At 42.4% G+C, this 27823-nt stretch overlaps 1 protein-coding gene across 2 annotated transcripts in view; it reads left to right on the top strand.

The window, feature by feature from the left end:
• The first annotated feature begins 21243 nt into the window (after nucleotides 1-21243).
• The window catches only part of wrap73 (WD repeat containing, antisense to TP73), a 41870-nt gene continuing 35290 nt past the window's right edge, over nucleotides 21244-27823 (top strand). Inside the window, exons 1-3 of one of the 2 annotated variants that reach the window (XM_084334224.1) lie at nucleotides 21244-21357; nucleotides 27210-27308; nucleotides 27527-27679. In XM_084334224.1, the coding sequence (XP_084190350.1) occupies nucleotides 27240-27308; nucleotides 27527-27679 (222 nt within the window). In that variant the 5' untranslated portion in view covers nucleotides 21244-21357; nucleotides 27210-27239. Of the gene's footprint in view, nucleotides 21358-27189; nucleotides 27309-27526; nucleotides 27680-27823 lie in introns of both variants that reach the window. The other variant, XM_084334223.1, reaches the window with a different exon arrangement.

Here is a 27823-nt window from a genome sequence, read left to right as displayed (position 1 = left end):
TGTTCTCTGATATAAACGTTCATGTTCATGTCCTCTGATATAAATGTTAATGTTCATGTTCATGTCCTCTGATATAAACGTTCATGTTCATGTTCTCTGATATAAACGTTCATGTTCATGTCCTCTGATATAAACGTTAATGTTCATGTCCTCTGATATAAACGTTCATGTTCTTGTCCTCTGATATAAACGTTAATGTTCATGTCCTTGTCCTCTGATATAAACGTTAATGTTCATGTCCTTGTCCTCTGATATAAACGTTAATGTTCATGTCCTTGTCCTCTGATATAAACGTTAATGTTCATGTCCTTGTCCTCTGATATATCACAATGTCTCCCTCTGAAAGCTATTGTCTGAAGGGGGTTTCCAGGGTCCACTGAGCCCAGGTGCTGCTGCTGAAAACCATTCAGATGAGTTCATCTTCTGCTGAATGAAATGACTGAGGTAACTACCAGATGTAAGCACACACACACACGTGCACACACGTGCACACACACACACACACACACACACGTGCACGCACACACACACACACACACACACACACACACACACACACACACACACACACACACACACACACACACACACACACACACACACACAGGTGGGCTAGGTCCTAATACCTCATCTCTGCAACAAGTTGAAACACAGAAAGATCCTCCACTGCCCCTGTGTGTGTGTGTGTGTGTGTGTGTGTGTGTGTGTGTGTGTGTGTGTGTGTGTGTGTGTGTGTGTGTGTGTGTGTGTGTGTGTGTGTGTGTGTGTGTGTGTGTGTGTGTGTGTGTGTGTGTGTGTGTATGTGTGTGTGTGTGTCGGTGTGTCGGTGTGTCGGTGTGTGTGTGTGTGTGTGTGTGTGTGTATGTGTGTGTATGTGTGTGTGTGTGTGTGTGTGTGTGTGTGTGTGTGTGTGTGTGTGTGTGTGTGTGTGTGTGTGTGTGTGTGTGTGTGTATAATGTAACCTAAGTGTTTAAGCTTCCCACTCTGACAGCATCTAACGTCCCCCATGGCAGCCATCCCATTAGTTGACGCTCAGCGCTCCAAACATTCACCGACCTGTAGATAAGCTGCAGCAGTCCTCCACCGTCAACATGACGGAGACACAATAGGCTGAAGACACGCATCATCATATACAGGCCTCCTAATGACCTGTGTTGTGTACTGCTTAGTGTACTGTCATATACAGTAGTAGTTAGTAGAGTATGGCCCATAGTAAGGGGAAAACACTCATCCTCTGTGATGGGGTATGGGGGGTTGCTATTGCTGGCTACACCTCAGACTCTGACAAGAGAGAAAGTGAAAAACCAAGCAGGGCTCTAGAGGTCGCTGTTTGACCGTGTTACAGTTTCTACCTTTAAAAATGTTTTGTCTCTAAAGAATGTACATTTTTTACATCAAACAAATTGATTGGGATCCTTGTTCTCAGTGCGTACTTAGGCTGGTAAAGCTATGCCTCCTAAAGTGTGAAAACGGAAATACAGGAAGTACCGGCTACAGGCTTTCCGGTTTCGACAAAACAATTATAGAAACGTGTGAAGTGCACAATATTTCCTTGTGTAAGCCACTGCAACGTTTTGCCTGAAGACTTTACTACATGACCGGGACGTTCTAGCTTGTTTGCCGACAGGATTCGGGAAAAGTTTGGTCCGTTCGGAGGCAGCTTCCAGGGGAAGTACATACACCGGAAATTCTACCCCATACACACTTTCGGCCGTAGTGCTTTACCAGTCTTTATCTCACGGAGGAGATAAAACTGGGAACGAGGTTAGTGCGTACTACTCGTGCCCCTCAAGCACAGACTAGTACTGATCTGTTATTAACAACTTGTACTGAAAATGAATTCACGAGAGAAGGGAATAGAAAAGTCTGTCAGGCTCCAAAAATGAATGACATGCTATCACATGCAAATGAGTACGTGTCTAGACTGGGCCCAGTGTTATACAGCAGAGAGGTACAGTTGAGTTGAGTGAGAGGGGAAAAGGAATTGTCTCATCTAAGTTTTGAGAAAAGGCTGCCCCCTTTTGGTGGGAATATTTGGTGAACTACTGCCCGTTGATTCTAATGATGCATATGTCAAGGTGGAGAGAGATTATCCATACTGTACATAACAAATGCATATCATTGACTATTATAACATTTCCATATTTAAAGGACCACACCAGTCTTTTTTGACATGTGGGTTCCAAGTCTTTCTTGTCTTGATACAAAAATCAAGTCGCCCTTCTTTCTTCATAAACTTTTAATGTTACTGAAAATGTATTTTCTGCTGAAGCACCATTGTATCCAGTGTATCTGAAAATGTGTCTTAAACACCAGATAAACCAATGAAAGTTACCACATCTGATTATGCTAACATCTGACTAACATGCCATGCTAACATCTGACTAACATGCCATGCTAACATCTGATTAACATGCCATGCTGACATCTGACTAACATATGCTAACATCTGATTAACATGCCATGCTGACATCTGACTAACATATGCTAACATCTGACTAACATGCCATGCTAACATCTGACTAACATGGCATGCTAACATCTGATTAACATGCCATGCTAACATCTGATTAACATGCCATGCTAACATCTGAGGTGCCTTTATTTTTCTGAATAGTTTAGTTTCCCCCCCTGAAAAGTTGCTCTATTGTGTCTAAAAGGGAAGAAGAGGAATTATTCCTCAGATAGCCTAATGTATTACATCACAATGGCAAAACACATAAGATGTTTGCATGGCATTTTAGTCAAATGTGGTGACTGGCAAGAATGACTTGGAACCCACGTGTCAAAATGGATATGGTCCATATATAGGCCTACTGTGACTATTATTACTGTATTCCAACTACTTCTACTACAGTATCAGAATATTTATTTTTTAACCTTCATTTACCAGGGAAGGTTCGCTGATGCTCTTTTTCAGCAACGCCCTGCTTCACAGTTACATACATTCACACCTGGGAGCTGCCCAGTACAACCACAGTCTGACACTGTCGACCACTAAGAGCTGCCCAGTACAACCACAGTCTGACACTGTCGACCACTAGGAGCTGCCCAGTACAACCACAGTCTGACACTGTTGACCACTAGGAGCTGCCCAGTACAACCACAGCCTGACACTGTTGACCACTAGGAGCTGCCCAGTACAACCACAGTCTGACACTGTCGACCACTAAGAGCCGCCCAGTACAAACCACAGTCTGACACTGTTGACCACTAGGAGCTGCCCAGTACAACCACAGTCTGACACTGTTGACCACTAGGAGCTGCCCAGTACAAACCACAGTCTGACACTGTCGACCACTAGGAGCTGCCCAGTACAACCACAGTCTGACACTGTTGACCACTAGGAGCTGCCCAGTACAAACCACAGTCTGACACTGTCGACCACTAGGAGCTGCCCAGTACAACCACAGTCTGACACTGTTGACCACTAGGAGCTGCCCAGTACAACCACAGTCTGACACTGTTGACCACTAGGAGCTGCCCAGTACAACCACAGTCTGACACTGTTGACCACTAGGAGCTGCCCAGTACAACCACAGTCTGACACTGTTGACCACTAGGAGCTGCCCAGTACAACCACAGTCTGACACTGTCGACCACTAGGAGCTGCCCAGTACAAACCACAGTCTGACACTGTTGACCACTAGGAGCTGCCCAGTACAACCACAGTCTGACACTGTTGACCACTAGGAGCTGCCCAGTACAACCACAGTCTGACACTGTCGACCACTAGGAGCTGCCCAGTACAACCACAGTCTGACACTGTTGACCACTAGGAGCTGCCCAGTACAACCACAGTCTGACACTGTTGACCACTAGGAGCTGCCCAGTACAACCACAGTCTGACACTGTCGACCACTAGGAGCTGCCCAGTACAACCACAGTCTGACACTGTTGCCCACTAGGAGCTGCCAAGTACAAACCACAGTCTGACACTGTCGACCACTAGGAGCTGCCCAGTACAACCACAGTCTGACACTGTTGACCACTAGGAGCTGCCCAGTACAAACCACAGTCTGACACTGTCGACCACTAAGAGCCACCCAGTACAACCACAGTCTGACACTGTTGACCACTAGGAGCTGCCCAGTACAAACCACAGTCTGACACTGTCGACCACTAGGAGCTGCCCAGTACAACCACAGTCTGACACTGTTGACCACTAGGAGCTGCCCAGTACAACCACAGTCTGACACTGTCGACCACTAGGAGCTGCCCAGTACAACCACAGTCTGACACTGTTGACCACTAGGAGCTGCCCAGTACAACCACAGCCTGACACTGTTGACCACTAGGAGCTGCCCAGTACAACCACAGTCTGACACTGTTGACCACTAGGAGCTGCCCAGTACAACCACAGCCTGACACTGTTGATCACTAGGAGCTGCCCAGTACAACCACAGTCTGACACTGTCGACCACTAGGAGCTGCCCAGTACAACCACAGTCTGACACTGTTGACCACTAGGAGCTGCCCAGTACAAACCACAGTCTGACACTGTCGACCACTAGGAGCTGCCCAGTACAACCACAGTCTGACACTGTTGACCACTAGGAGCTGCCCAGTACAACCACAGTCTGACACTGTTGACCACTAGGAGCTGCCCAGTACAACCACAGTCTGACACTGTCGACCACTAGGAGCTGCCCAGTACAACCACAGTCTGACACTGTTGACCACTAGGAGCTGCCCACTACAACCACAGTCTGACACTGTCGACCACTAGGAGCTGCCCAGTACAACCACAGTCTGACACTGTTGACCACTAGGAGCTGCCCAGTACAACCACAGTCTGACACTGTTGACCACTAGGAGCTGCACAGTACAACCACAGTCTGACACTGTCGACCACTAGGAGCTGCCCAGTACAACCAGTCTGACACTGTTGACCACTAGGAGCTGCCCAGTACAACCACAGTCTGACACTGTTGACCACTAGGAGCTGCCCAGTACAACCACAGTCTGACACTGTTGCCCAGTATAACCAGGAGGTTAAGTGCCTTCAAGGGCACTTCAAATGTTCACTTCTCCACACATTATTTCACAGATTTTCTGGCGTCCGGTGGATCAAACCGGCGACCTTCAGGTCACAAGCCCACTCAGTACCGCTGGTCTATGAATTATGAAGCTATGAGGAAGCACATAAAGAATCTGTCAATGGTTCAATAACATACATCCCCATCCATTGTTCCTACTCACAACCATACACTGTATCATTTATCATTGTAAAAATCACAACCACAAACAATAACAAAATTTGGTTACACATTCTTTCACAGTGAAAGAGTAAAGTGTTAACTTTAGGCCGAGCCAGGATACATACAATCATTCCATGTCCCAGTGAAGACTATTACAGAATGCAACATTTCTGTTTTAAAGTCCTATTCTCACACGTCGTGTAATTACATTTTTAAATAGGTAAGATTAACTTGTGAGAAGTTATAAGCATAAAGAGAGGGTTACAGTGGCTCAGGAGATAGAGCGATCGTCTGGTAATGAGGTAATTTGCGGTTCGATTGCGGCTCCTCCCGGCAGCGTGTCGATGTGTCCTTGAGCAAGACACCTAACTGCCCGATCAGCAGGTTGGCACCAGCCGTCAGTGTGTGAATGTGTGAGTGAATGAGTGAATGTGAGGCATAAGTTGTAAAGCGTTTTGAATCAAAGAACAATAGAAAATGTCAGTCCATTTATCATTTAAAGATGAGAAAGGCCTCTTTAATTTACATCCAACTCCAGGGTCAATAAGTTCACTACCAAGCTGTGGTCTAATTCACGATACATACACACCACAGACCTTTACACCAGAGTACATATTAGGCTATTGTACCTATGTAACATTAAGCTATGAAACCAAGTCAAAATCCACTTACCGTGCTACAACGTTGCATGGGCTCACTAATGCACAACATGTTAGGGTTCCCTCGCAGCGTGGCGATGTGGGGATGTGGGGATGAGTCCCCACACCCAGCTTTGGATGGTATAGGAGCGGTTAACTTGTCAGGCTCTACTCAAAAAGCTACAGTCACTCATCTAAACTGGGACTGCAAGGGTGGAGCTCTACGATTCTAGCTGAGCACTTGTTAGCGCAGGTCATGATGCAGGGATGCAGGAAAAGTCTTCCCTCTCCTCTCCTCTCCTTTCCTCTCCTCTCCTCTCCTCTCCTCTCCTCTCCTCTCCTCTCCTCTCCTCTCCTCTCCTCTCCTTTCCTTTCCTCTCCTCTCCTCTCCTCTCCTCTCCTCTCCTCTCCTCTCCTCTCCTCTCCTCTCCTCTCCTCTCCTCTCCTCTCCTCTCCTCTCCTCTCCTCTCCTCTCCTCTCCTCTCACCTGTTTCCCTTGCCGTGAACTGGGCCTTCTCAATAAATCCTGCTTCTAACAACAAACCCTGGCCCTGCCCCTTTCTCCCTCTCTCATGACTATGCATTACCCGCCCCAGGCAGGCCCAGGCTTGCCCAATGAGAGATTGGAACCTACAGTACAGTAGCAGTATCCCAGACCTGATAGGAGGGAGGGAGGGAGGGAGGGGGCAGCCTAGGTGTGTTTGGGAGTGAATTACTTTTACTAACTGTATCCCCTGAGAGATGTACTGTGATTACGCACACACATTTGATTTTGATTTGATTTTGATTTGTCTCGAACATAGAAACATAAAACAAGTTTAAAAAACAAAAAGGTAAATAGTCAAAGACTATTTCCATACAATAAGTGTTCGAGAAGGAACAGGGGGAAGTAAAACAACTTATCAAGCCCTGCCCCTTCCTTACAATATTTGACATTATAATTAAATAAAAATACACACACGCACGCACGCACACGCGCGCACGCGCACGCACACACACACACACACACACACACACACACACACACACACACACACACACACACACACACACACACACACACACACACACACACACACACACACACACACGCACACACGCACACACACCTTGCCGTGCAGATGGCTCTACAGCGGAGCAGCAAGGAGCTGTGGCTTGGCCTTTAATTAGGGTGTGTGTCACCTCCCCCTGATCCCAGCAGGCCACCGGCCAGGAGGGAAAACGCCACAGAGGAGAGGGAAAGTAGGAGGGAATCTCCTCTCTGGCTGTCGGGGAATATTAGGGGTGGAAGATGATGCCAAAATATGATTGGATATCTTTATATCTTATCATGATATTTTCTTTTGTATGTGATTTCCTAGTATAAAAATGACAATGTTTATATAAAGCAACATCTTTGAATATATATATATATATTTTTTTAATACAATTGTTGGTGAAACTTTATTCAAAATGGTCTTTTCTCATCCGATCACAAATTGACTATACTACTGCAATGTGTAACTCATGTATGCTTTATATATTAAAACATAAGAATATAATACTATATACGGTACTGTGTATATTATTGACAATGGTATTGTAAAAATACATACCACTAGATGGATCCATGATGGTATACCCTAAAATATTGAATATCCATGGACAGCTTGCCTTCTAGCGAGTCTTAAAGTGCAACAGCATGCAATAGCCACACAAAACGTCCATACAACCATAAAACAACCAATAATCCAACTACAAAATTCATTAAAAACAGCACACAGTCAAAACAGAAAAGGCATAGAATGAGGAATAAAAACTCATTTATAATAAAACACAAGATACTTGTCATAAATATGTGGTATCTTGACACCTTTAGCCTCAGCAGCTACACAGAAAGCTGAGTAGGTACTGACATGTCTTGAAAGCTGCTGACTTGGAATTCCTGGTAAATATCAATGGGTGCTTTTGCTCATTTGCATATTCATAGATCCTTGCGTTCTCAATGAGGGTAAAGGTGTAGAGAAGCTGCTGGACCATTTTCAGTAATTCAATGAACAATTGTGTGGAACCCCTATATATATATAGACAAAGTGTTCCTTAGTATACCACATTTTAAGGGTTTGAAATACATCTGGGGGCGGGACTCTTCAAAACAACATATTCAAAGCAACATGATAGAGCTCTGCATTATCTTACAGTAAGTCTGGAGGGTGGGGCTTAGCACCAAGAGATGGAGGGGAGGGTGGGGCTTAGCACCAAGAGATGGAGGGGAGGGTGGGGCTTAGCACCAAGAGATGGAGGGGAGGGTGGGGCTTAGCACCAAGAGATGGAGGGGAGGGTGGGGCTTAGCACTAAGAGCTGGAGGGGAGGGTGGGGCTTAGCACTAAGGGCTGGAGGGGAGGGTGGGGCTTAGCACTAAGAGATGGTGGGGAGGGTGGGGCTTAGCACTAAGAGATGGTGGGGAGGGTGGGGCTTAGCACTAAGAGCTGGAGGGGAGGGTGGGGCTTAGCACTAAGAGCTGGAGGGGAGGGTGGGGCTTAGCACTAAGAGCTGGAGGGGAGGGTGGGGCTTAGCACTAAGAGATGGAGGGGAGGGTGGGGCTTAGCACTGAGAGCTGGAGGGGAGGGTGGGGCTTAACAATAAGAGCTGGAGGGGAGGGTGGGGCTTAGCACTAAGAGCTGGAGGGGAGGGTGGGGCTTAGCACTAAGCTGGAGGGGAGGGTGGGGCTTAGCACTAAGAGATGGTGGGGAGGGCGGGGCTTAGCACTAAGCTGGAGGGGAGGGTGGGGCTTAACACTGAGAGATGGAGGGGAGGGTGGGGCTTAGCACTAAGAGATGGAGGGGAGGGTGGGGCTTAACAATAAGAGCTGGAGGGGAGGGCGGGGCTTAGCACTAAGAGCTGGAGGGGAGGGCGGGGCTTAGCACTAAGAGCTGGAGGGGAGGGCGGGGCTTAGCACTAAGAGCTGGAGGGGAGGGTGGGGCTTAACAATAAGAGCTGGAGGGGAGGGCGGGGCTTAACACTAAGAGCTGGAGGGGAGGGTGGGGCTTAGCACTAAGAGATGGAGGGGAGGGTGGGGCTTAGCACTAAGAGCTGGAGGGGAGGGTGGGGCTTAGCACTAAGGGCTTGAGGGGAGGGTGGGGCTTAGCACTAAGGGCTGGAGGGGAGGGTGGGGCTTAGCACTAAGAGCTGGAGGGGAGGGTGGGGCTTAGCACTAAGTGCTGGAGGGGAGGGTGGGGCTTAGCACTAAGAGATGGAGGGGAGGGTGGGGCTTAGCACTAAGAGCTGGAGGGGAGGGTGGGGCTTAGCACTAAGTGCTGGAGGGGAGGGTGGGGCTTAGCACTAAGAGATGGAGGGGAGGGTGGGGCTTAGCACTGAGAGATGGAGGGGAGGGTGGGGCTTAGCACTAAGAGCTGGAGGGGAGGGTGGGGCTTAGCACTAAGAGCTGGAGGGCGGGGTGGGACTAAGAATTATATTTTTCTTTAGCTAAACGTAACCGGATCAAAATGCCATGAATTGAGAGCAACAATCAACAGTAGCCTGTTCCTACCATGTTGTCGTTCATGTCTCTCATGTGGTAAACGTCCATGCAGACCTCGGTGGCGCTGCACTGGTTTCCTGGGGTGCTGGTGGAAGGCACTGGGCACTCTCCTGATTGGCTACCCTGGGGGAGCTCAAAGTAGGTGCTGTCTGGCTCCCTGGGGACAATGGTAGAGAGGATGCATGATGTTGGCGTGGGGGTTGCTTCAACATTCACAGGCAAAGTTGTGGTTGTGTGCAACTAAAGGCCCAATCTGTGATCTAAATGAACACATGGGTAGCCCCACCACTATTCTTTTTTGATGTGGTGGCATGTTTTCATCTCTTATGGTTCAACGACTGAAACTAAACAACTGGTAAATATTAAATTGTATACTGTGGCTGCAAAAGGTTTGTTGACAAAGTTTGTAAACATTATGATTAAACAGACATTCTGATTTACAGTTGTTGAAGGAGGTTCCGAAAAGCTTCTTTTCCATCGATAATTCAAGCACTCAAAGAATATATGTGAATACACCCCACGTTGTATGTTCAAAAGATTCTGCATTGTGCTTTTAACACATCTCTTGCATGACTGTGTGAAACACATGACAAACATTCTAATCCGTTTAATTTATTGAAAGATAATTTTCTAAACCATTCCGATAAACTCTCTTTGCATTGCTGCGGCTAGGTGGTGTAGTGGTCTAAGGCACTCGCCACCAGTGTGGAGACGCTAGGATTCGCGTGTTCGAATCCAGCTCTCCACATTGTTTTTCAGTTTGGCTGGTCGTCCGCAGTAATACACATTGGCCGTATTACGGGGAGGGAAAACTGAAGGGTGGGGATCGAACGTTGTGAACAAGCGACTCCTACAAGTCGGTTGGTGCGCCTGCGCAGTAGAATCAGGAAGTGTCGGGGGCAGCGTGAGCCTCCCACGCGTTACTCCTCGACACTGATAGATCGAGCTGCGCAGGTGAAAAGATGCGACTGCTGTTACCTCAAGTACCGGAGGGGACTTGTGCTATGTATGACTTAGTCCACATTGCAGCCGGCTTGTGGGAGGCAAGAAACAGCGTTCGTGACAGGGGAGGGTTGAATTGGATGATACGAAATTGGGATGGGAGAAAATATAGAAAAATGGGAGAAAAAGTGGATCAAAAAAAAAACTCTCTTTGCATTGCTGACACATATTATGGAAAATGGGTTTTTATGGATTTGGTCGTCTCAAATGTTATGTAGGCACTGGGGGGAAATTATATAGAGACTCATTGCTATGAGTAAGTCTTCAGATTAAAAGATTCATTATTGCTGTTTGTGATGTCACAGGGGTAACACAAGCAATTAATTTGCTTTGATTAATCAATTAGCTGTGCTTTTTGGAGTCAGGAACATTGCCTACCTAATGTACTGTCTAGTTTACAAACGTGTTTTACTGTACTGTACTCTGGGGTAGCCAGGCAGGTAAAGAGATAATTAATAAAAAATCTGCTGTGTGCTGCACCCACCAAAACACTGTGTTCAATACAAGGGAAGAAAGAGGTGCTGGAGAATAAAGAATGAGAAGAAAGAATAAGATAAGATAAGATCAGATAAGATATTCTGTTATTGATCCGATTGGGGAAATGCAGGTGTCATGGCAGCATGGGGGAGGGGGGGGGGGAGGTACAGGTATGGGCAGGGTAATAGAAGAAAGACAAATAAATATAGGCAATACAATTTTATCTGAATATAGAAATATGAGAAAATAAATAATAAATAAATAAAGTGTAAACAAAGATGTATTCCCTATCGGTTATAATATATGTTACAATAAATATAGACAATAAATAGACAATGGAATCTGAATATATACTACGAGTAAAGGAATAAGTAGACACAAGGTGCAGGTGAGACTCTGAATATATACTACGACTAAAGTAAACAGTAAACACAAGGTGCAGGTGAGGGTCTGAATATATACTATGAGTAAAGTAAACAGTAAACACAAGGTGCAGGTGAGGGTCTGTATGAATCTGAATATATACTATGAGTAAAGTAAACAGTACAAGGTGAGGGCTTGAAGGTCTGTCTGCTGAAGGTCTGTATGGCCAGAAACATTAGTTTTCTATAAATAAGTGTCTGTCGCTCGCCACCAATGCAGGAGACGCTGGGTTCGAGCCCAGCTCTCCGCATTGCTATCAGCTTGGCTGGTCGTTCATACTAACACAATTGGCAGTGTTAGGGGTGGGAAAGCTGATGGGTGGGGATCGGACGTTGTGGACAGCGACTCCTACAGGTCGGTTGGTGCGCCTGCGCAGCAGAATCAGGAAGCGACGGGGGCGGCGTGTCCCTCCCACGCAGACCCCCGCCGCTGAGAGATCGCGCCGCGCAGGTGAAAAGATGCGACGGCTGCCTCCTCGAGTACCGGAGGGGACACGTGATGTAAGGCTTCGTCCACATTGCAGCCGGCTTGTGGGAGGCATGGCCTAACAACGTTCGAGACAGGGGAGGGTAGAATTGGACGATACGAAATTGGGATGAGAGAAAAATAGAAAATGGGAGAAAAAGTAGATCAAAAAAGAATAAGTGTCTGTATTGTTTGTTACCTGAAATAAAAATATATACTAGACTAGAAAAGAAAACTAACTGAAATTATATTGTATACTTACAAAACAAACTAAAACTAAATTAAAATATAGAGAAAATGTCTTTAGTTTTAGTTTGAGACTGATGTCTACATGACTGAGTCATATGTTCAGACTGAGACATCTACCTGACTGTGAGTCAGTTACCATCACAAAGTGGTGTGTGGTTGTATTACACAATACCTACTCTGAACTTCTTAATTGTTGCCCTTGAAAAATAACCCAAATGTTATATAAATAAAAACGAAAACTAATAAAAACTAAAACTAAAACAAAACATTTTAAACAATAACTAGAAATACCACATTGTGGTTGTATTGGGGGGGGGGGGCTTAATGCTACTAGATATACTATAAACCAAAAAATCATTGGCTAAAACATCTTTAACCACTCAATCTGCACTGTCAAACTTTGACCAATTTGAAAAGAGAAAACAGTAGTAACTTGGCCAATGGTAGTGATGCTTCACCAGGGTAGTGATGCTTCAATAACTAGCGATGCTTTACCAGGGTAGCGATGCTTCACCAGGGTAGCGATGCTTGGCCGAGGGTAGTGATGCTTAGCTGAGGGTAGTGATGCTTCACCAGGGTAGTGATGCTTCACCAGGCTAGTGATGCTTCACCAGGGTAGTGATGCTTCACCAGGGTAGTGATGCTTCACCAGGCTAGTGATGCTTCACCAGGGTAGTGATGCTTCACCAGGGTAGTGATGCTTCACCAGGGTAGTGATGCTTCACCAGGGTAGCGATGCTTTACCAGGGTAGCGATGCTTCACCAGGGTAGTGAGGCTTCACCAGGGTAGTGATGCTTCAACAGGGTAGTGAGGCTTCACCAGGGTAGTGATGCTTCAACAGGGTAGTGATGCTTCACCAGGGTAGTGATGCTTTGATGCTTTAATAATAGGTTCAGCCAGACCTCTCTCCAGCGCTGGCACAGCACTAACTTAGTGTGGAGAGAGGTCTGGCTACGAGAGACTAGCTAACCCAAACAAGTTTAATATTGTGATGACTGCTGGTGCAATTATAATTGTCGAAGCTCTGGCATAGTATGTATTAAATATAGAACATGTCATTATCATTGAAGAGTAAAAGAAGCAGGGCAATGTTTCCTAACCCACAATACCATTACCTTATCAACACTGTATCACCCAAAACACCTTATCAACAACTTATCACCGAAAACACCTAATCAACACCGTATCACGCAAAACACCTTAGCAACAACGTATCACCGAAAACACCTTATCAACACTGTATCACGCAAAACACCTTAGCAACAACTTATCACCGAAAACACCTTATCAACACTGTATCACCCAAAACACCTTATCAACACCGTATCACGCAAAACACCTTAGCAACAACTTATCACCGAAAACACCTTATCAACACTGTATCACCCAAAACACCTTATCAACACCGTATCACCTAAAACACCTTATCAACACTGTATCACCCAAAACACCTAATCAACACCTTATCATGCAAAACACCTTATCAACACCTTATCACCCAAAACACCTTATCAACACTGTATCACGCAAAACACCTAATCAACACCTTATCACCCAAAACACCTTAGCAACACCTTATCACCCAAAACACCTTAGCAACACCTTATCACCCAAAACACCTTATCAACACCTTATCACGCAAAACACCTTATCAACACTGTATCACCCAAAACACCTTATCAACACTGTATCACCCAAAACACCTTATCAACACTGTATCACCTAAAACACCTTATCAACACTGTATCACCCAAAACACCTTATCAACACCTTATCACGCAAAACACCTTATCAACACTGTATCACCTAAAACACCTTAGCAACACCTTATCACCCAAAACACCTTATCAACACCTTATCACGCAAAACACCTTATCAACACTGTATCACCCAAAACACCTTATCAACACCGTATCACCCAAAACACCTTATCAACACTGTATCACCTAAAACACCTTATCAACACTGTATCACCCAAAACACCTTATCAACACTGTATCACCCAAAACACCTTATCAACACATTATCACGCAAAACACCTTATCAACACCTTATCACCCAAAACACCTTATCAACACCTTATCACGCAAAACACCTTATCAACACTGTATCACCCAAAACACCTTATCAACACTGTATCACCCAAAACACCTTATCAACACTGTATCACCCAAAACACCTTATCAACAACTTATCACGCAAAACACCTTATCAACACTGTATCACCCAAAACACCTATCAACACTGTATCACCCAAAACACCTTATCAACAACTTATCACGCAAAACACCTTATCAACACTGTATCACCCAAAACACCTATCAACACTGTATCACCCAAAACACCTTATCAACACTGTATCACCCAAAACACCTTATCAACACTGTATCACCCAAAACACCTTATCAACACCTTATCACCCAAAACACCTTATCAACACTGTATCACCCAAAACACCTTATCAACACTGTATCACCCAAAACACCTTATCAACACCTTATCACCCAAAACACCTTATCAACACCTTATCACGCAAAACACCTTATCAACACCGTATCACCCAAAACACCTTATCAACACCTTATCACCCAAAACACCTTATAAACACCTTATCACCCAAAACACCTTATCAACACCTTATCACGCAAAACACATTAGCAACACCGTATCACCTAAAACACCTTAGCAACACTGTATCACCCAAAACACCTTATCAACACCTTATCACCCAAACACTGTATCACTAAAAACTAGAAAGTGGCAACAATTTTATATTTATTACATAGGCTACACTACGGACTATAATTTTGAGCCTCCAGAACAAATCATTCAGTTATCATCTTGTGTAATTATCAAATGGTTTTATGCTGTGTTTTTCAGAAGGCATAGTGTGCGCTGTCCGCTCTCAATGGTTCTGAAATGAGTAATAAGTGCTATCAATGTCGCCATCTACAGGTTGACAGACGTAGGGTACTTGGCAGACTACTGACTTGTTTGAATGAGTTTGGACAGGTTTTATATAGTGTGCTCGTGTTCTCCTTTTCTGTGTAGATTATAAGTAAGTTTATAAGTAAGTTTATAAGTAAGTAAGTAAGTAAGTAAGTAAGTAAGTAAGTAAGTAAGTAAGTAAGTAAGTAAGTAAGTAAGTAAGTAAGTAAGTAAGTAAGTAAGTAAGTAAGTAAGTAAGTAAGTAAGTAAGTAAGTAAGTAAGTAAGTAAGTAAGTAAGTAAGTAAGTAAGTAAGTAAGTAAGTAAGTAAGTAAAAGTATAAACTTTCTTAAGATTTAGACAAATAATCAAAGACAAAACCTGTTGAGATTAGTGCTACAGGGCTTGACACTTTTTTTCCAAAGAGCACATGTGCATGAAAACATTTAGGACGACACAAAGAAATGTAGGAGCACAGTGAAAAATGTACGTACTGATACTGTTTGTCAGTAGGGTTGGGTATTGTTTGGATTTTTATAAATGTTTGTTCTGGTTCTGCTTATCAAATCAGTTTTTTATTGAATCTTCTTGAAATTAAATATCAAGAACCGAAACTATTCATCCTTGGCAGATTTAGGCTATAAATTGTGAACCATGACATGAAGGTATCTTTTTTCTCGTAACCTGCTGTAACTTGGCCTTTAGTTTTTGTCATCTGTTTGCTGCATTTTGACAGGAATAAAGGATATTAGATGTATTAATATTGATGTGGATGATAATGTATTTTGATAACTGTTGCTCTGTGAATATATATTTGTTACTCGAGTGGCTCGCATATATAGCCAGACCTCTCTCCACGCTATTTTAGTATACTTGTGCAGCACGGGAGATAACTCTAGTTTAAAGAGCGTCGCTATGCTAATTGTACAGTATATGACTGGGAGACCACAACATGTGAAAACAGTGCATGGAGGGTTGAAGCAAATGCTTTGTCATATTGGAGGTGCTTCCTTGCTGCACAAAATTGGGCAACACTTGAGGCGCTGTTGCCCACAGGGACACCGTGAGGTCTTAATCCGGGCCTGGATATAGGCACTTAACGAAGAACATATTTAGGACTAGAAAAAAAGCATAACCTCGGAAAACAAGCACAGACCAGATGATTTGAATATTAACTTCTTCTATGCATGTTGATGATGGAAATAATTTGTCATTACAAAAAAATTAAACCTATATAAATGTACATCTTACATCATGCAAAAAAACAAACACATTGTCAAATGGATGATAGGAAGCAGGTTGACACTCACAAGGAGACCCACAGGTGTTCAAAGCCGCCTCCTTCGCTTGCAGTGGCGGACTGAGACATCTCAGGTGACGGGTAGCTCACTCTGTAAAGGACACAGGCGGCACGTAAATCACTCATTAATAACTGTGCACATATTCCTGTAACAGTATGAACAAACTAGGTTTGAAAATGTTATAAATGCTAATGTTTCTTTCATTCAAGATATTTTTGGTCAGTGGAGATTATGCAGAATATAGAACACACACACACGCACACACACACACACACACACACACACACACACACACACACACACACACACACACACACCTACACACACACACACACACACACACACACACACACACACACACACACACACACACACACACACACACACACACGCACACACACACACACACACACACACACACACACACACACACACACACACACACTTGTATCCAGGTGTGATCCACTGGTGTGAGCTCAACAAGCTGGTGAGGGTGTCGAGGGGCCTGGTTGGTCGTGCCCAGACCTGCCTCGCACCTCATCCCCTTCTCGCCCCAAGAGAGCTAGTACATGATGTGCCATGTGGCAGAGCAACATGCTTCCCCCTCGCCTCTCTGCAAAGCACGAGGCCCAAATCAAGTCTCTCTCCCCAACACCACCGGCAGACACTATGACAAGGCAACGAAGCGACATATATCAACTAGACTCCAATACACACGCACACGCACGCACACACACACGCATGCACACACGCACACACGCACGCACGCACGCCCGCACGCACGCACACACACACACACACACACACACACACACACACACACACACACACACACACACACACACACACACACACACACACACACACACCGTGGTATATGGAGGCCACTGGTAGACTCCATCTATTTCCCCAGATTTGCGTTATTTGCTCCTCCAAACCAACAGCTCTTCTCATCAGCCTGACTGACAACTCGCTCCCTCTTGTGGCATTTTGAAATAAATCTGATCTGCATGCAGCGAGCAAGTGTTTGGATTTTGTCCGACTCGAATAAGGTTGTGTGTTTCTTTTCTTTTTTTGTTTTGTTTACTTTATCCTAGTTGAAAACATGAACGACATACATAACAATAACAAAAACAAAAACTGTCAGCTACCATCATGCAACTAATAGCCTGTACGTGGCATTTCACTCACTCGTAAATTAGCACATTACCCACTTCTAAAACAATGCCTGTAAATTTTACCTTTGGGCAAAGTTAGATAATAGCTCATAGCCTGCAGTTTTGTGTCCACACAATGCAAGTTGTCCAAAAAAGTTCCGAGTCGAATTGGAAATCAAACAGACAAGGGGCCTAAAATATACCGCGAAATGCTAAAATCATCACTCTCTTTCCCATAAAATATCAAATGTATGTAGACTATGGGTTATAATATACACACAACACGGTGTCGACATCTTGGACCGTGCGTCGCACCAAAGCTCTATATCCTCGAGTGAGTCTAGTGCGCAGCGTCATATATCTCCTTAGTAACCCCGTATTGTAGGACTGCAAAACAAAACTGTGGCAAAGGTCCATGTGCGACAAATGATACACGTTTATGACCCCGCTTCGAATGAAGCTGCTAGGTGACTTTAAACAGACTCCAGTACGAATGACTTACATCCCTGCACGGCCAGTTATACTATTATTCACATCAACTGTCTATTTATCTCTCTATAGGAGTTATGAGTTATTAGTTACCCAACCTCCTCCAATGTACGTCAAATCAAATGTATATACTCTCTTTTCTGGACTATTTTTGTATCACAAACTGTATTTGCAAATCTGGTATGTCATAAATGTATAGATGTAGCACTAGCAGTACTGTCTATCTGTATGTCATGTATGTCATATATGTTATTATGATGAATTGAAAATGGGGGACCCTGATGTAAACATGACGAAAGTCTTTCTCTGGTCTGCATCCCCTTAACAATTGTATGTATTGAGCTGTACTGTATTGTACCCATTCTGCAATCTGTTAATAAACTTTTCAATCAATCAATCAATCAATCAATCAATCAATCAATCAATCAATCAATCAATGATCTCCGAATAACAGCAATGGTGAATTTTATTTCCTTGTTATGTGTATTTTGTCTTGCTCTGGATCAATTATAGAGATTAGCCTAGAAGCACTGACCATCTGAAATTACGTTAGCGTGGCCGTGGGGGGTGTTTTGTTTGTTCCTTCCCATTCCTGAATGACACAATTGTTCACCTATAAGATTCGTTTTTCTAAATTAGATAGGTTTTTCTAATGTAAACCTCAGACATTTCAACTGCAAGTTTAGTTTAACACGCACGCACACGCACGCACGCACGCACACACACGCTAGATTAGTAGACTGGAACACATGATGCGCAATATGAACACTCTTGGTTCCCGCTATTCCCGAGGCAGCTGCCGCCTCCAGAGCGCTGGGTACAATTTAGGGACTCAAGTGAGATCCACCCGGACAATGTTTTCACTTACTGTAGACAGATATAGACGTACAGATATAGACAACCTATATGCAGTACAGCACAATAGGCACAATAGGCCGCCACTGACTCGAGCAATCGTGATATTTGAAAATATAGCCCATCAAATGACCGACATAATGATCGCACTACTGTCGTCTAAGTAAGTAACACATGACAATGGGGTTTTATAGGCCTTATAGTAATTTCTACTCACCTGTCTCAGGCTACTCCCAAGTTACAGCAGCGCCATGACAACGACACGAGCCCCACGGGCATTTCCTGCTAATGAATTTAAAAAACCGAAACCATTGAACAAAACATTTGTTTTGTTTCGTTTTAAATAGACTAACAGCATACAACAGGTCTTTACATAGATAATATTAAATAATAATAATAATAATAATAATAATAATAATAATAATAATAATAATAATAATAATAATAATAATAATAATAATAATAATAATAATAATAATAATAATAATAATAATAATAATAATAATAATAATAACAACAACAACAACAACAACAACAACAACAATAATAATAATAATAATAATAATACATGAACCTTTTTAATAATAAAAAAAATCACGGGCCTATCTACTATTATCAGACAAACAGTAGGTTAGATAACATGATTCGTCTTTTATTATTATTATTATTATTATTATTATTATTATTATTATTATTATTATTATTATTATTATTATTATTATTATTATTATTATTATTATTATTATTATTATTATTATTATTATTATTATTATTATTATTATTATTATTATTATTATTATTATTATTATTATACAGCCTCGGATATTATGATTTGCCAATGCATGATGCCAATAAACTGTAGGCTAATCATCAAATCAATGAAAATAAATTTTCATTAGCAGACCTGTTTACAAACAAGGCTACAGATTTAGCATTTAGACACCAACATATATATATATATATATTTATTATATTATATTGTATTTTATTGATGGCTATTTAGCTCGTGCTCTCTACTGCATGTACAGGTCTGCTGACCAATTTAACAATGCAAATATTTTATAACAATAACAAAACAACCCACTTTCTGGGCAAAATATTTGGGGTGCAGTGTAAATCTGGCACAGCACAGTAGATACTTGATAGTTCTTTGTGTAGGTTAAACACGTTATCTATTCAAACGACTAATTTATCTGATTTTAATTTACCATATAAGAGTTAGCTGTTGACATCCTAATAGCCAAGAAGTAATTTTCAAAACACTGCATCCCTTTATGGGCCCCCGGTCCAATCTATATTTCCCATTCACAGACATCAACCAAACGAAAAACGGATTTGGCGACATTATTATAGCCTCAATCACTGACCCATGACCAATAGTGAAAAGGAAAACAACTTACCAGAGAGCTATTGTGATCCCAATCGAAACGTCAATTAAACAGCACAGAACACAGTGTTTTCTGTCATGCCAAAATAGTTCCCCCTCCATAAAAAAAGAAAAAAGAAGAAAAAACTCATTTGACACGTGATAATAACGACCTTTGGAAATAATTAACTTTTCGAAGAATAATATTAACATATGGCGTTTTAGGAGAAACGTCGATTTGCCTGCTTTTGGCTATTCAGGGGAGTGTGAGCTTTGCTGTTATTGAAGTGAGGAGCTGGAAGGGCTCGTTGGGAGAGGAGGCGGTATAGCCGCGGTTTGGCTGCAGACAAGCGGGAAGCCTTATTCCAACTCACCAGGGGACTAGTGGTCGAGACTAATAGATGTATGGGAATATATTCATAAAACATATATATCTAATGTATACGTATGGGGATATATTCATAAAATATAACTCTGGGGCTACAAGAGGAAAAATTGCCATTTGAAGGATTGTTAATTTGTTTACGTCCCAGGGGATTATTATAAGAAAAAAATACATTTCAAACTCCTTGCTTTCACATCACAGTGTTGTCTTTTTCATACTTTAATGTGGCCGAGAGATGAGAGACAATTGCAAACTATTCATACATACATATTCATAGAAAAACTCACCCAGGCAGGACACACAGTATACTGTATATTTCTCTGCACCCACCCACCCCCTCCCACCCATCCTCCCCATGTATACTCTCTGTCAGGATCTATGGGTAACAGTACTGTATATTTGCATATCATATATGTCACAAATGTAACAGTACTATATACCTGTATGTCATGTATGTCCCTATGCCATAAATGTCATGATGTCGTGTATGTCATAAATGTCACTATGTATGAATTGAAAATGGGGGACCCTGATGTAAACAAGACGAAAGTCTTTCTCTGGTCTGCATCCCCTTAACAATTGTATGTATTGAGCCGTACTGTATTGTATCCATTCTGCAATCTGTTAAATAAAGTGTTCATTCATTCATTCATTCATTCATCCACTGTCTCAATTGGACTACATTTCAAGTCACCGTCACTATTGGACTACATTACCCAGCACAGGAAGCGCGCGGTAGGCGGACGCGCTGATTGGTCGCCTTTCAACGTTCATAGTTCTGGTTCAACAGCAACAGTCTAATCCAGTCCGATAAGAAACATGTGAACCAGGAAAGTTTTCAAATAATGTCTTGATGTTTACTGAATACAATATACACCCCACCGCTCTGCTGCTTTAAAAGGTAACGTGTAACTGCCTGGTGAAGTTTATGAGCGTGAGCTTTGAGCTACATGTCGTTAATTGAACCATGAATGAGCCGAATGCATAACTACATGGTAGCGTTAACGTGAAGCTAACACTGGCTAACCTTACTGTCCTACTACTTCCCTCTGCCTTTATTGATTATTGATTGATAGAGCGAATCCTTTATTTATTCTCGAAATGGACATTGAGAGGCTTTACCCTAATTTGCAACGCCGTCGAGATTACATGTTCAAACAGTTCAGAATACAAATAAAAACACCTGTAGGTGAAAAGAGAAAAAAACTACGAAAGAGTTTGATTGATTGATTGAAAACTTTATTAACAGATTGCAGAATGGGTACAGTACAGTACAGCTCAATACACACAATTGTTAAGGGGATGCAGACCAGAGAAAGACTTTCGTCTTGTTTACACCAGGGTCCCCCATTTTCAATTCATCAGGACATATATGACATACGTGACATACAGATAGTCAGTACTGCTACATCTATACATTTATGACATACCAGATTTGCAAATACAGTACTGTTTGTGATACAGAAGGAGTCAAGAAAAGGGAGTATATACATTTGACGTAGAAACTGTACATTGGAGGAGGTTGGGTGGGGGGGGTTGGGTACACTGGGATATTGACAACCATACTGGGTAATTTACATTGGAGGTGGGTGGGGGGGGGGGGGGGGGGGGGGGGGGGCACATTGTATAAACAAGCAAAACTGTACATTGAGGGGGGGGGGGGACGACTCTGTACAAACAAACAAAATTGTACATTGGACTATTGACAAGACCATACTAGGTAAATGACTGTACATTGGAGGGGGTTGGGTTAGGATATTTACAGGGGCCAGTGTTGCATTGCAGTCTCCCGTAGGTGTCTCTTGAGAGAGGTTTTGAAAGTGGGTAGTGATCCACATTCCTTTACAGCTTTGGGTAGGGCGTTCCACATTGATGTGGCATAATTGCGAAACGTGTTTAGTCCCTTATTTGAGCCGAATCTGGGTTTAACATGATTTGTGGAGCTCCCTCTGGTGTTGTGATCGTGGTATTCACTGACCTTTGGGAAGTATTTTGCCATGTACATGGGTACCTTGGTCGTGTAGTGTATCTTGTAGACCAGGCCCATTGCAAGTTGCTGTACTCTGTCATCTACTCTAAGCCATCCTAGGTTGTCAAAGTGGGCAGGGGTGAGGTGGGTTCTAGGAGTAAGGTCAAGCAGTAGTCTGACCAGTTTGTTTTGAGATGTTTGTAATTTTGTTTTTAGCGCCTTTGAGGTGCTTTGGTACCATGAGGTGCAAGCATAGTCGTAGTACCCCTGAGTGATCAATTAAAAACAATTACACACTGAGGTAGGGATTGATTGAAAATTGTATTAACAGATTGCAGAATGGGTACAGTACAGTACAGCTCAATACAATTGTTAAGGGGATGCAGACCAGAGAAAGACTTTCGTCTTGTTTACATCAGGGTCCCCCATTTTCAACTCATCATAACATGACCTACATGACATACAGATAGACAGTACTGCTACATCTATACATTTATGACATACCAGATCTACAAATACAGTACTGTTTGTGATACAAAAAGAGTCTAAGAAAGAGAGTATTTGAGGGGGAATAAACTGTACATTGGAGGAGGTTGGGATTGTTTGTTATCATGTTCTTAAATTGTCCATAGGGTAGCGGGGTATTGATTTGTAGAGTTCAAGATCATTCCAGGAAGCTGGTGCATCAAAACAAAAGGCAGACATACCAAGTTTAGACTGAACTCCTGGGACCTTAATAAGTGTGAGCCAACCATTTATATAATTTACCTTGTTATAATGATATTAATGTTATATTATATAACGTTATATAACCCACTGTCTAATGTTAGTCAAGTCTCTTAACCAGCTGTTTTAATGTTAGTCAAGTATTTTAAACCAGCTGTCTTAACATTAGTCAAGTCTTTTAAACCGGCTCTCTTAGTCAGGTCTTTTAACCGTCTGTTTGTTAAGTCTTTTTACCAGCTGTCTAATTTCATTTAAAACCTTTATTTAAACTCCAACAGCAACTGAGGTTTCCTTCATTTACAGTCATGTCGAGTGTACAGAAATAAGTAAAAAAGGCATATAAAAATCACACAGAATAACAATAAGACAAGTAAGGACAACAATCAATTAAAACATGTACAACTTGATTGGCAATGGTTGGAGATCAAGCTTTTAAACTCTGAAACAGAGGGGAGAATCTCAAGGTTTAAAGACTGTTGGACTTCATTCCATGAGCTTTTAAACCAGAGTCTATTCTCTTCGGTGCAAATAACAAACTCAGCAAGACCGATGGCTTCTCAGTTACAGTGGGTGACAATATTGTCACAAGGAAAGATGAAATTACATACCTAGCTAGGTTCCATCCTAGAGGCAAATCTTTCCTGTGACAAAATGGCATCCAATGTAATAAAAAAAAGTCAACCAACAAACTAGATTCTTGTACCGGATCTCCTCTCTGGTAAACAAGAATACCCTGAAGACTCTGGCAGGAGCACTCATTCAAGGGTACTACGACTATGCTTGCACCTCATGGTACCAAAGCACCTCAAAGGCGCTAAAAACAAGATTACAAACATCACAAAACAAACTGGTCAGACTACTGCTTGACCTTACTCCTAGAACCCACCTCACCCCTGCCCACTTTGACAACCTAGGATGGCTTAGAGTAGACAACAGAGTACAGCAACTTGCAATGGGCCTGGTCTACAAGATACACTACACGACTAAGATACCTATGTACATGTCAAAATACTTCCCAAAGGTCAGTGAATACCACGATCACAACACCAGAGGGAGTTCCACAAATCATGTTAAACCCAGATTCGGCTCAAACAAGGGACTAAACACGTTTCGCAATTATGCCACATCAATGTGGAACGCCCTACCCACAGCTGTAAAGGAATGTAAATCACTACCCACTTTCAAAACCACTCTCAAAGAGCACCTACGGGAGACTGCAATTCGAAACTGGCCCCTGTAAATGTCCTAACCCAACCCCCTCCAATGTACACTAAATGTCCTAACCCAATAATACACGAGACCCTCTTCTTGGGACCAAGTAAGGTTTTGTCGATAATCCAATGTACAGTTACCCCCACCCCGCCTACCCAACCACCTCCAATGTACAGTTTCCCACCCCCCCTCCACCCCACCTACCCAACCTCCTCCAATGTACAGTTTCTTTGTCAAATGGCTTTTTTAGACTCTTTTTGTATCACAAACAATACTGTATTTGTAAATCTGGTATGTCAAATGTATAGATGTAGCAGTATTGTCTATCTGTATGTCATGTATTGTATGTCATATATGTTATGATGAATTGAAAATGGGGGACCCTGATGTAAACAAGACGAAAGTCTTTCTCTGGTCTGCATCCCCTTAACAATTGTGTGTATTGAGCTGTACTGTATTGTACCCATTCTGCAATCCGTTAATACAATTTTCAATCAATCAATCAATCAGTCTGATAACTATGATTTCATTCTAGTACCACATTTATGCACATAAATTGGTCTTGGAGCACCACCCTGTGTTCACACTGATGAACTACACCATATTTGAATGGCACTTAGAAAATTTGCTTAATGTTAAAAAAAAATTACATAAAAAATAGACATTTTCGTTTTCTAAGCAGATATATACTCTGATTTTTTTTGCCGAACCACTGCTGCCTGGGCGCAGTGATTTCACGCATCGCCTCAAAAGCCCCGTTGTAACTATAGATCTCTCAGTGTCATCTTTACCATCTTTCTTTGTGTCATCTTTACCATCTTTCTTTGTGTCATCTTTACCTTCTTTCTCTGTCATCTTTACCATCTTTCTTTGTGTCATCTTTACCATCTTTCTTTGTGTCATCTTTACCTTCTTTCTCTGTCATCTTTACCATCTTTCTTTGTGTCATCTTTACCATCTTTCTTTGTGTCATCTTTACCTTCTTTCTCTGTCATCTTTACCATTTTTCTTTGTGTCATCTTTACCATCTTTCTTTGTGTCATCTTTACCATCTTTCTCTCTGTCATCTTTACCATCTTTTTCTCTGTCATATTTGCCATCTTTCTCTGTGTCATCTTTACCATCTTTTTTGTGTCATCTTTACCTTCTTTCTCTACCATCTTTCTCCCAGTGTCATCTTTACCTTCTTTCTCCCAGTGTCATCTTTACCATCTTTCTCCCAGTGTCATCTTTACCTTCTTTCTCCCAGTGTCATCTTTACCTTCTTTCTCCCAGTGTCATCTTTACCATCTTTCTCCCAGTGTCATCTTTACCTTCTTTCTCCCAGTGTCATCTTTACTTTCTTTCTCCCAGTGTCATCTTTACCTTCTTTCTCCCAGTGTCATCTTTACCTTCTTTCTCCCAGTGTCATCTTTACCTTCTTTCTCTGTGTCATCTTTACCATCTTTCTCTGTCATCTTTACCATCTTTCTCTCAGTGTCATCTTTACCACCTTTCTCTCTGTCATCTTTACCTTCTTTCTCTCAGTGTCATCTTTACCTTCTTTCTCTCAGTGTCATCTTTACCATCTTTCTCTCTGTCATCTTTACCATCTTTCTCTCTGTCATCTTTGCCATCTTTCTCTGTGTCATCTTTACCATCTTTTTTGTGTCATCTTTACCTTCTTTCTCTACCATCTTTCTCCCAGTGTCATCTTTACCTTCTTTCTCCCAGTGTCATCTTTACCATCTTTCTCCCAGTGTCATCTTTACCTTATTTCTCCCAGTGTCATCTTTACCTTCTTTCTCCCAGTGTCATCTTTACCATCTTTCTCCCAGTGTCATCTTTACCTTCTTTCTCCCAGTGTCATCTTTACTTTCTTTCTCCCAGTGTCATCTTTACCTTCTTTCTCCCAGTGTCATCTTTACCTTCTTTCTCCCAGTGTCATCTTTACCTTCTTTCTCTGTGTCATCTTTACCATCTTTCTCTGTCATCTTTACCATCTTTCTCTCAGTGTCATCTTTACCACCTTTCTCTCTGTCATCTTTACCTTCTTTCTCTCAGTGTCATCTTTACCTTCTTTCTCTCAGTGTCATCTTTACCACCTTTCTCTCTGTCATCTTTACCACCTTTCTCTCAGTGTCATCTTTACCACCTTTCTCTCTGTGTCATCTTTACCATCTTTCTCTCTGTCATCTTTACCTTCTTTCTCTCTGTCATCTTTACCTTCTTTCTCTCTGTCATCTTCACCTTCTTTCTCTGTGTCATCTTTACCACCTTTCTCTCTGTCATCTTTACCACCTTTCTCTCAGTGTCATCTTTACCACCTTTCTCTCTGTGTCATCTTTACCATCTTTCTCTCTGTGTCATCTTTACCATCTTTCTCTCTGTCATCTTTACCTTCTTTCTCTCTGTCATCTTTACCTTCTTTCTCTCTGTCATCTTCACCTTCTTTCTCTTAGTGTCATCTTTACCTTCTTTCTCCCAGTGTCATCTTTATTACCACCTTTCTCTCACCTTTCTCAGTGGAGCAGCTCCAGACTTTATACCTGATAACATCATAGAGAGTTGTTAGTGTGTTGGCTAATATATTTGGACTGTCTTAGACCACAGCAATTACATGTAGGGCCAAAACATTTCCAAATTGTGGTGTCGTTTCTCTTTAACGTCATTGGACCTCGTGCCCCAAGTAAGTAACTGACCACTGGACGCAGTACATGAGATGCCCCGGTTAAATGTATTACGGTTTATTGAAACAGTGGACTGTCTGATGAAAATAATCAACAGGTCATGGCATTCTTTCATTTGATTAGATTTATACTTTCTTTTGTTCGTTTTACATTTCAGAATTCTCCCATCTCTTATAGTGTTGCAACATAAAGGCTAAACCATAGAAGATGAATTTCTCTGAAGTCTTCAAGCAGTCCAACCAACTTTGCAAAGTGTCCCCTGATGGGAAATATTTGGTATGTGTGGTTTAGTTTTTCTTTTTGTCTATTAATCACTATATATGACGACGTATAGATTCAACATCTTGCCTTGTGACGAAAACATATTTTTAAATAATGTGGTAGTTGTTGGTATAATACAAATTGTATTAAAGCCAATGCCTGGATTACCCACCTGGCATTGCAGTTGTGTACTTGTGATCAGAGTCCTCTCTCTCTCTCTATGCTCTCGTCAGGCTACCTGTGTGCAGTACAGGCTGGTTGTGCGTGATGTGAACACCCTACAGATACTTCATCTCTACACCTGCCTGGACCAGATCGCCCACATGGAGTGGTCCTCTGACTCCCTCTTCATCCTCTCTGCGATGTACAAGAGAGGACTGGTGCAGGTAGGATGTTGGGAATTGTTATTAAAGGAGCACTTCACTAAAAAAACAATGCTGACCTATTTTTCACATAATCTCACACATCCAAAAAAACGCTAAACAGTTTAGCACACATCCATTTAATTTGACAGTTAATGGGCCTCATTC

Source organism: Notolepis coatsorum (assembly GCF_963971535.1).
Source record: "Notolepis coatsorum genome assembly, chromosome: 17".
NCBI lineage: Eukaryota > Metazoa > Chordata > Actinopteri > Aulopiformes > Paralepididae > Notolepis > Notolepis coatsorum.
Note: the sequence above shows the minus strand (reverse complement) of the source record. Positions and strands in the feature narration are given on the sequence as shown.